General features: G+C 40.9%; 1 protein-coding gene across 2 annotated transcripts; it reads right to left on the bottom strand.

Annotated features, from left to right (window-relative positions):
• Window positions 1-7,677: 7,677 nt before the first annotated feature.
• Window positions 7,678-9,836, bottom strand: LOC117466349 (ribonuclease P protein subunit p25-like protein). Of its 2 annotated transcripts, none has more exons than XM_034109559.1 (2): window positions 9,525-9,836; window positions 7,678-9,361 (listed from the first exon to the last, which is right to left on the bottom strand). In XM_034109559.1, the coding sequence occupies exon 2, from the start codon at window positions 9,040-9,042 to the stop codon at window positions 8,212-8,214; it is 831 nt and encodes a 276-aa protein (XP_033965450.1). In that variant the 5' UTR covers window positions 9,043-9,361; window positions 9,525-9,836; the 3' UTR covers window positions 7,678-8,211. The 2 variants fall into 2 exon arrangements, with proteins under 2 accessions (XP_033965450.1, XP_033965455.1); XM_034109564.1 differs by having other exon boundaries at window positions 7,678-9,162.
• Window positions 9,837-11,080: the final 1,244 nt, after the last annotated feature.

Genomic DNA, 11,080 nt, shown 5'->3' with positions numbered 1-11,080 from the left:
ATTATTAAATTCACGATTAGTTTTGATTGCCTTTTTATTCATATCGTTTTTAATAGTGCTACTATATTGTGTTAATTCTTGATAAACATTTTTCTAAATGAGGTTTGAAGTCAGCCCATCGAGACACTTTCCCCCAACAATCATATTAACTGTACAAAAAAATAAATAAATCTACGTCCATATGTCCATACCATGGTGGTCCGGTCCATACCATGGATGTATAATAAGAACACTAATAAGAATAATATAATAAGAATAAGGTCCATACTCATATATCTCAAGACCGCTGTACTTTCTACGGTGACGCTACCTTTACAGGAAATTGCGCGAAAACATGGCAGGCAGAAGTGAAGCCAGTGCAAATACCTTGGAAAGTGATACAAGTAAGTCCAAATATACAGTTGAACACTCTTAAGCAAATATACAAAATGTGTAAAAGAACAAAGACTGATAAATAAAACTGATAATAACTAAAAACGTATATTTTGCTGATGCCCACAAGCTAGCTACGTCATATCCGGCCTACAGTCCTTTTTGCCGCAAGTTAGCAAGTTTAAAAACAACTAGTTTGGTTTTCTTACAGCTGCATTGAAAGAGGTGTGAGGAATCGCAAAGTACTCAAATCAGGGGTAAGCGTTGCTAAATAATGTTCAGGTATTTTGCTTGCTCAATTATACATAATAGTGGGCAATATTGAGTTATCTGAGCAACAACAAAACTATTCTAGATTTTAAAACAACGTTTTTTATTTATTTAAACTCGTGGGTTAGAAAGTCCATTGGATGCTGCTGGGCCTTTTTTTCTGATAGTGTCAATGTTTTCCCATTTTAGGAATCCCAAAAACCTGAAGGACTTTGTCCGATACATGGTTCACCGTTTGGCTTTTGGAGCTCACAACAAAACAGGGCAGGAACAAGATCATGAGGTAAGAGTGCTTTTTGATTATTATTGAATGCTATGAGCTGTTTATTAATTGCCCCAATAGACTGTGATTAACATCTACAGATCAGCAAGTACTTATTGAAATTTGTATGGCACATCATTTTTGTATTTGTTTGGTTCTTTAGCGAAGCAGTGGAGGAGGTCTTAATCGTTTCTAAGAGTAGTGGTGGGAATAGTGAATTAGCTCGTAATGTGTTTGTGTTAATTGTTTTTTCTGCTTGAAGAGTACTTTGGTTCGCTTTGGAGATAGGAAAGCATTTGCCTGTGGATTGATGGTGCGTGTTGTGTGACATTATAGCAAACAGCTCATGTGGACTTTTAGGAATGTGCTGTAAAACAAGGATGGTAACTATTTGGCATGTGGTATGATAGTTTGTCATGTATAATAAAGGCATGCTGGTCATTACATCTGTTAACGTAGTAAATGTAGCATGCAGACAATCATTCCTACCATAGTTGCCATTCCTTGGACTCAGCATGATCACTGTGGCTTGAACAAAACCACAAGTGCAAATACATGAGTTGCATCTGATATAAATATGTTGATGATATGTTATAGGTTGTCACTAGGGTTGGCAGATTGTGAGATTTTTCCTTTTTTAACCAAATACCTTGATTGTGATATTGCATATTTCATACATTTTAAGGTTGACTGTTGATGCTTTCACAACATACTTACACAATGAGCTTTTTGATAAATAATCATCTGTTGTGTGGGTTTAATAACTTGGTGTGTAAAAGAAAACAACAGAACAGCTTGTTTGGGTCTTAACATGACATCTCTTCACTGTAACGAAGGCTTTACAACCAGGACAAGATGACACTTTTTCTAAGATATAATTTAAGACGATGTAAAGTATGTCTATCACAATATATATTATCTTTATTGCCCAGGCCTGTCACTTTTTGCTGCAAGAGACGAGATAAGCAAGAGAATAAGTGTCAATAAATGCAGGTGCCCCTCCACTGGAGCGGTACATGTACCTGGTCAGATTACTTTGCTTTTCCTTAACAAGAATCGTTCCTGGAAAGATACATCTGATACAGTGCTCTGCCTCTTACTATCTGCTCTGAATACCAAGGTCCAGACCACAGAATACAAACTCTGCTCTTACACGCTTTTAAGCCTGAAATGGGCTCGTGCTTAATGAGTCCGAGGTGGATTCTGCAGATGTAAATGAGTCTGCGTTGATGGGGAACATCAGGGTGCCACAAATTAATTTCAATTAATTTCAGTTGGAAGATGTTAAGCCTGATTCTGTGGTCCTCCTACTGAGATCTGGCCTTGTAGTCTGTAATGAGGGGAGTGATTCGGTTCTGATTGGAGCTGCCTACTGCTTCAATGGAGTAATCACAACTGTGTTGATATTACTCTACCAATCCCCCCGCTGCGCGGAGTGGACCCCCTGCTGGCACTGTTTGAATTCAAATTAACCAAATCATTTAGTCGTATTGTCAATCTTGGTTTAGAATTTGTCTGGCAACATAGGACGATAAAAATCCCTCACGTTGTGTAGCTGGCTGCTGTTTTTGTTGTTCGTAATTTTGGGGAAACTATTTGAGTACGGTCACTGTCAGCTGACACCACTTCAGAAAATAGTTTTTCTAAATAATTACGTTTTTCTTTAAAACCTGTGATGAAAGTCCAGAGATGGCACCACGGAGAAGCACTTTGAATAGACCTGAGGAAAGAAAGGACAACTCAATCGTGTAATGCCACTTGTCACGGGTGATTTTAACCACTGATATCAATTGTGTAACTTTAGCTTTGCTACTTTTTAAAATATTAGTTTATAAAATAAAATGATTGATGACCGCTTCACTGCATGTCAACATTGGCCTCTATAGTCAGCTTCAGAAAGGCATGTCAAAATGTATTCATTGTTGATTTAAATGTTGAGAAGATTAAAATGTATCTTGGTATTATATCAAATGTCCCATACCATTTATTGGAGCTACATCTATTACCTTACATTTTTTATAAAATACTTCACTTGTCATGTGATTAGGCTTCTATATTTGTGATTAACACTGGATATTCTTTTACCTCAAAAACATCATCATTAATCAGAAATGCTGTCTGTTTTGATAGAAGCACGAAGCTACCCCCAAACACCATCTCTGTGTTACACCAGCTACTTAATGACATGAACATTACACAAACAAATAAGGTAGGTTAGGGTTGATATTAAACATTTGAAACTAAAATTGGCTAAACATATACAAATATTGAGAATAGCCTAACAATAAAAGACTATTACTTCAAGTCTGATATGGCCTGATTATAAGCTGTGCTATGATAGTAATACATTTTATTACAAGTCAGATTATCCCCCTAAAACACAATTTTCAACCTAATAATCCGAACTATAAAAACATCCTCTTTTTGGTTTCTACTTGTTAGGCATGGTTGAGTGGTTCATTGATTGTTATAAATATACCATTGATAAACTATTCAGTCTGTGCACTTCTAATACCTGCAAACCATAAAACCAAAAGTTATAATACCAGCAGTTAGTCTGTGTATGCATGGTTGTAGGGTAGTCTGTAAAGAGATGTTAAGTCCCTTGCTGTTCCTAAGGTAATGCTTAAGAAAACCACGGTGCCTTATTTTCAAGGAAAACACAATATATTGATCGCAGTGGAAAGAGGCATCCAATTACAGCGATAACACGGAGAGGCAGCGGCTGTTCATCACTCTATCAGTACTGCGGAGAACACTGAGGAATGTTAATATGCAAGCCTAGAGCACTGCACCTTATACTTGGTTGGTTTTCACCTCTGAACACAGCCAGTATATTAAAGCAGTTCGGTCACCATATTAATCACAGCAAAATCAATTTTCCCTACATTGTACAAGTGCAGATGTTTACCTTGGAGGTCATAGAGCAATCATTTGTTCGTGTGCATCTCCCTTGCATGTTGTTTTTTTCCGTTTCAGCAGTATGTGCGTGCGTGGTTGTCTTTCCGTTAACTACGTTTATTTTACAAATTTCAGACTGTACAGTACAGCTATACCTTTTTTAGTGCTTTTTAGAAGACTTCATTTATACTTCAAATGGGTTAAGCTAATTTGATCTGAATCCCTTATTATTGTGGGCGGGAGGTCATGCTGATAAAAGAGTGTAATATTTACACTTGTAGAAATTAAAGTAGGAGAAAGACAATGTAACAATGGGATAGCATTTAGATTGTAATTGACTATTTGACAGACAATAATACTGCCCACAGCCTGGACATTTTCTCGTTGTGAATGCTGTTATAGTAGGATAAAGAAATACAGATACTAATCTATTCTGTGGCCATTTAGCTTTGTTTTGAAATCCCTCTGGTCTCCAGGGCGATAGATTTCTGTCGAGTATAATAGCATCCTTGAGCAAAGCGGTGTTTCTGTATTTGACTTTGAGCGTATCTCTCCACCAGAGGGCAGCAACACTCAGAAAAAAAAGAACAACTCTTTTTGGTTTTCTTCACATTTCGGAACAGCCCATCCCTCAATTACTTTTTATTAAAAAACAGTACTCACAGACGCATTAATGTAACTGTATATACTTTTTTTTAAATAGTTTGATAAAAGCCTTAAAGGAAATGTTAATTTTGCACTCATGTTTTGCCATTCTCAAACACCACAATGCACAGGCCATTACTATTCCATGTTAGTAACCACTTAGTCATAGGTGATTTCCTTTTTCTTTTCTGTGGTTAATGACAATACTCATTTTCTATAAGGGCTTTTGAAAGGATGCTGAAGACATTTTGGTCCCTGAACTTCTCATTTCTGGCAGCCCTCTAGTCCGTGTTCATTATCTGCTCTTACAGCTTTGACTCCAGCACAGCAATTACATCCTCGGCTCTGCTGATTAATCCAACATGGAGGCATTTCTCAAAATGGTTTTGAAAAGACATTTCCAAACACTTACCAGGGAGTAGCTGTGGCACGGCTTGTTTATGCTGATAGACCACAGCCAGTCTTATTGCAATAAGATGTTTTCAATAGCTGCTTAAGTGTTCTCTTAACCTCTCGTGCAGGAACAATGGACTGCTGGGAAAGTGATTAATTTGCTCTATTTTACTCCTGACATAAAATGGAGGTCTGCCTGATGTCATGTTTGGGTAATGTGCGTCTCTCTATTGTAAAACAAATTCCCTCTATGGCCATTCGTTAATATGTCTCCACTGCTCTCTGCTTAACCTTCCATTCTCTCCTGACAATCACATAATCAATCACTGCCCCATTACTTGACAAGGGAGACAAAGGGAGTGTATGAGTGAGGAAAAACCTTTCGGCCTGTCTCGACAAGCAAGAGGAATGTCAACTTCAGAGGGCTAACACAGGCAGAAAACATAGGCCCAGTAAATATTCAATTTAAAGAATTTCTTGATAAGGCGAGTTGAAAAATTGAGGCAGCACCCATTCTTCTAGATAAGAGGAGACGGAGCCATCTGGAGGCTGGGAGATAGCGAACTCCCACACCATCCCAGAGACCTCACTCTCATCTGCTGCAGTGGCGGAGAAGAGAAAAAGAGAGTGCCAACACTTTCATTATGTTAACTTCAGAATGAATTGATTCACATTCACTGCATGTAGTTATTGGCTTTGGTAAACACAACGGTTCTGTTGTCCCCACCACTATAGATAACTGCGATTGCTCAGTCTAAACATAGCTGTCCTTTATTAATGATTTAACAACTGAATAACTATTTAAGATATCAAGTACGAATACATCTTTACCATTTAAAACAATGTCATTCATTCTACATTTCGATGTAACTTAAAAAACTGCCTCCATAACAATAACCACACAAACAATGTACATTTCTACTGAACTCCTATATACTCAGTCGGGGGACACAAGCATCACTCGTCTCTGCAGTTGCATCCACACAAATAATCTGTATGTGTCTCTCCTTCATGGTTGAAAGTGAGGGCAATCAAGACTTTACTTGCTTCAATCCGAGGTGTTTGAAACATTTGACACACTCTAAATCGACTGCAGATATAAAATACAAAATAAACCAATGGTGAATTTTAGGCCCATGCCTTTATATCCTTTAAATCCACCTTGACTACATCTTTCAAAACAAAGAATATTGGCAAAATGGATTCCCAGCTTGTGAATAACCTTGTGCACACTCCTATAATGCACCTTGTTGACTCCTCCAGCATGCTATTTCGTGCCAGCCACAATGGATTTAGCTGGGGATAATGCTTTTGTCAGTATGTTTTATCTATTCCTTCACTCAGGTACGCTATGCCGTTATCCGTAATTACCCCCACTGCATTTTACACTTGGCCCAGAATTCTTAATGCTTGATAACAGATGCAGGTCGATTTGAAATTTACTTATAGCGGTATTATCTTTTTGACCCGCATCGCAGACTGACGGTCCCAAAGGCTCTCGGGTGAAAGCTGTTAACTCTGTGATAACAACGACCCGGAGTGATAACCTTCCAGCAGTCTCGAGGACACACAGTTTGCTACATATGTGCTGTATTGCAGTCGCAGCATTTCTTATTCAACCTTGGGTGCTCGGCTGTGCTCTGATTCATTTAATGGGATCGAGAGGGAGGTTAATCACTGTGTCCGCCTTACACTGTTAAATTCTGGCTGACCATTATATGAAATATTACGATTTGTATTCTTTTGAAAGACGAGTTTGAACGCTGATTCCAAGGAAGTGAACTTTCTTTTTCTCGCTCCTTTTGAAGCTGAAACAGAATTATCCCCAGTTAAGAGCCACTTTGATTAATTTACTTCAGGAGGCAGACATCTGCGTCTGCAGATTTTCATTAAGATCAACAGTAAAAGCCTCAGACAAGGTTCCACTTGTCTAAGTTATTATCCCCAGAAGCCGTGGAAAAAGCTCCTAAATATTTAAATTAAACAATTCTCTGGAAGGTTTATTTTGTGTTTAATGTTTACGACAACTTTTTAAGAAGTATATGTCGAAATCTTTAATGCGTAAAATTCAATACGGGTGCTGCCAGCTGTATTTATTTATTTTTTCTCGCGCTGCGCATTCTGCATGGAGTTACATTTGATCCAATTGCCATAGATGACGGGGCGTTCAGTTAAGCTTCAGCAATCACTCAGCAGTACCTTTTTTTTTTTTAACTAAAAGGGGATCTAAATAGTGTGAAAATCCAGAGGCAATGCATCACAACTGTCAAACTCTGCAACCATTTAATTGATAATGTCAGTCAACTAACTTTAGAATGTTGCTGTGAAAACTTAGGACCACATTGTTTATTATTTTTCTTTATAAAAGGGAGATTATAGCGGAAGATGTATACTGTACAATACAATAGATATGGTGGGTGGGTAGGCCTATTCACAGAAAGGAAGAGGAGTATATTGTGTTGCCTTGGTTTCATATATTTAGCAGGAACAGTGTAGTGCGAAACTCTGTCAAGCCTAGTTTTAATCCTTTTCTCCACTGTGTTGTGTGATGTTATGTTGTTATCTTAATGATAATCTGTGCCTGTATTTCTTCCCGAGGCATTTCTGTCAGGCCGGGTTGGTTTAGGAGCCTTGCCTTATCAACAGCTTTGTCATTAAATCAGCTTTTTCTACGGACACATTTCACTGCTGTTATTCTTATCAAATGATCTGCACACTGTGATTTTCTGTTCAATCAGAGCATTGCAAATTCCACGATGTGCGAGTGGGAAAGATTAAATACAAAACAACACATCCATTGGAAAAAAAAACAATTTATTGAATTCTGTTTTCATAAGAGTTAATATATCCGACAAATAAAATTGGTATGTTTTGCATTTGTCATACCATCAATGGCTTTAAGCGTTTTTATTTTATATACTTATATATATCTTGTGTATTTTTAAAAGCTACACTTAAGCATGTAGGAATAAGAATGATTGCAACATGGAGCTAACAAAAACGTTTAGTTTACTGCAAGCAGGGATCTGGAACCTGTGCGATTCATGGCTTCTTCTTTTGTTGGATGTCGATCTGTGAGAGATTTGATAACACGGTAGCACACATCACTATTATGTGGATGTGAGAGACCATGTTGGACGTGCTTGGAAACACATCCCTTAGATGCTGTGTGTACAGAGGCAAGCTTTCGAGTCCCAGTCAAACTGACCTCTGGAGGCTGGAGTGGGTACTCAGTTCTTCTGAGAAAGCACTGTTCTGTCTGAGTGAGTGTTCTGATTGTCTCAGCATTGTGCTTCAATGGAGGGCAGCGCCAAATGAACTCCTCTGATACAATCCTCCTCTCCCCTGTTTGACCCCGGTTCAGCCAGTCAGTGGGGAGCGTGGACCGAGACTCCTTCCCCCAAACACACTCTCTTACAGTGAGGGAAACTGCTGTATGGCAAAGGTCCAAGTGTTCTCTTGCATGGTGCCTGCGGGGCAGATTCAACGCCCTCTCTCTCCTCCCACAATGCACTGAGAGCCTCTGGAGGCTGATACCCCGGCTCCTGGGGATCCAGCGGGTCTTTGGAAAGAAGGATGCTGATGGAGGGCACGGTCCTGTGCACGGTCATCTCCGACGCCCCCCCCTCGCTGCTCTCCCACACCTCTTTCACCACCTTGTATTGCAGTTTGGTCAGCTGGTGCAGAGAGCCCACTTTTCGCTTCATGATTTCAGCACAAGTGATGGTCTTTGTGACGGCGCGGCCTGACCCAGTGAAGACCACCTGGCGGAGCCCACCACCGCTCTCCCCACTTATGCCCTTCTCTCCCTGCATTCGTGCCATGGCAAATCCCATTAAGTTGCGGATCTTACTTCCCTCCTTCACGCGCATCTCCAGCACCCCAGAGGCCAGCCCTGGGAACGGGCAGGGGCTATCCTCCTCAGTTCGGCAGACTTTCTTAAACCCCTCCTGTCCTAGTTTGAGTGCAGGGGGAGGGACTGGCAGTGGCACTGGTTTCAGCGGGATGGAGACATTGTTGATCACTGCTGGCTGGGCGACGGTGCTATAAGTCTGGTTATGGTAGACGGGGAAGCTCCCTGAAGGTAACCCGTGCTCAATTTGGATCGGCCGGCTCACCTCGAGTCCGGGAAGGGGCCTGACAGCGTCTCGGATCAGGTACTGGTTCTGGCCAGTGATCATTCCACACCCGGTGAACATGTCTTCTGTCTTCAATGCTCCGCCGCAATGTTAGTCCAGAAACACACTCGCCCCACATGGAAAACAGGTCGTCATAATGTTCTTATGCATGTAGCACTTTCCTCTCCCTCCAGTCAACAGCTGTAAAGTTTCAAGACTTCGCATAAGAATTATGAACCGCTTCCCAAGAGCACTATCAATGAAGTCTTTAAAGCTCCCTCTCAGAAAGAGCTGGAGAAATAAGATAAACGCCCGGCTGCTGAATTAAAAGCACTGTCGGGACCATTGAAGATGTTCTTTAAAGAGTATCTCAATTTCATACCAGACGTTTAAAATTGCCCTGGAGAGATTGAAAAAAAGACATTGATAAATTATTCTCTCTCCGTCGTTTGTATATATGTCAGATGGTTATTTTATCCTGATAGTCACATGGAGTACTTTGTTGATTCTTCTTTAAGAAAACTTTTCTAAAGAAAAACTAAAAGCTCAAATTAAGACTCCACCTTTTTCTTAGTGATCCGGTCCAGCGCAGTTGATTTTTATCAGATGGTCATGTCGCATTTAACTAAAAATTGACTTCTCGTCCAGCTGTTAAAGTCCACCTCCTGTGTTGGACCTCTGCTTGTTTTACTCCAGCTTGAGTTGGTGTGCGTCTCCTCTCCTTGTTCTCTTCTTGGCATCCACAGTAGAGGCCAGGGTTGCTTGGAGGTCTGCACCTGGGCTGTCCTCCCTAGGGCTCTGTCTTGTCTCCAGTGATGCTCTGGGAAGTCTGTTCTGTTCCCCACGAAGAGACATAAGGGACAGGAGCTGCCTCACAAATGCTCACAGGAGGAGTGTCTGTGTGGTTGAGGGGGAGCATGAGGGAAAGGGGGAGACAGCCCTCTTAAAGGCGCAGGTCTTTTCATCTTTTAGATGAACACCCTCCCCTCCTCGACTGAAGCCTGCCGTCTGAGGGAAAAGAGAAGTGCAGGCTTACTTTGTCCCTTTAAAACCTAGAACGCAGATCCCCGGCAACTTTGTCAATCTCTTTAGAGGACGTTCCAGTGTTCAATGTACATGACTGATTAAACCTGAGTTCTGAAATAGAGATTCAGTCGAGCTTTAAAAAGGCATTTTCAGCTACGAAACAATGAATTAAATTAGCTCTGTTATAATTGAAAACATCATTCAAACAGCCACTGAAAGTCACCAGCATTAAATTGCACTGTACTTAGCCTTTATCCTATTAGATGTTTGTGACTATTACGATTTACATAATGCAGCATTAATAGCTTCATTGTTGAGGCAATCAAGTGGCGCGGTATGAATGCCTGTCTCTCAACGCTTGAATTTTTATATTGTCACAAGGGCTGGAGAGCCCTTGTGATCAAGGACACCAGGACCACAAAACGCACAGAGGCGTGACTCCCATGTTTAAGGTGCTGTATTAAAAGTGACTGTCTTCATTAGGCTGCCGTATCTGTGCAGGTGAGGAGATGGGGCTGACAGGTGGGGTAATAAGCATCTTAATAGGCTTTCCATCACCAGTGGAGGGCGCTGGCCCGCTCCATCCTGCACCGAGTCGGGCCCAGACAGCTGTGGCTTCGCCCCGTTCAGCCCAGTCTCCCGGCCGACAGGTGGATTTGTTTTTGTGTGTGACTGACAGATGGGAGAATAGGTAAAGACAACCCACTGAGGCTGAACCTATGAGGCCGAGAGAGAGAAGCAGACAGTCCTAACTACTCTCGGCTCAGTATATCTCTCGCTGCACAGTTGTACACAGACAGTGTAAACTCACTGTGGCTCAGCCCAGTCCTTACTGTGAGAATAATCCACACTGGCATGTGTATTATATTGGATCCCTATGTTAATCAAGGAAAGAATAAGTAAACAGCCCCCACATGTCCTAGATCCAGCTGGCAGCAGGGAGAACTGGATTTTAAAGTATTTTATTAACAGAGTTTGACCGGGTATCGGCTCGGCAGAATCAATAGATTGATTTGATCCGTGGAATGATTAATTCTCTTTTTTTAATTTGTATGTATGGGATGCGGAAGCCATTTATCTCCAGAGCCATTCC

Source organism: Pseudochaenichthys georgianus, chromosome 3 (genome assembly GCF_902827115.2).
Source record: "Pseudochaenichthys georgianus chromosome 3, fPseGeo1.2, whole genome shotgun sequence".
Lineage (NCBI taxonomy): Eukaryota > Metazoa > Chordata > Actinopteri > Perciformes > Channichthyidae > Pseudochaenichthys > Pseudochaenichthys georgianus.
The sequence above is the reverse complement of the archived record's forward strand: the minus strand, read 5'-3'. Positions and strand labels throughout refer to the sequence as shown.

What these genes read in the sequence shown, in the direction of transcription:
- LOC117466349 (XM_034109559.1), bottom strand. Translation starts at nt 9,042, where the DNA reads ATGTTCACCGGGTGTGGAATGATCACTGGCCAGAACCAGTACCTGATC.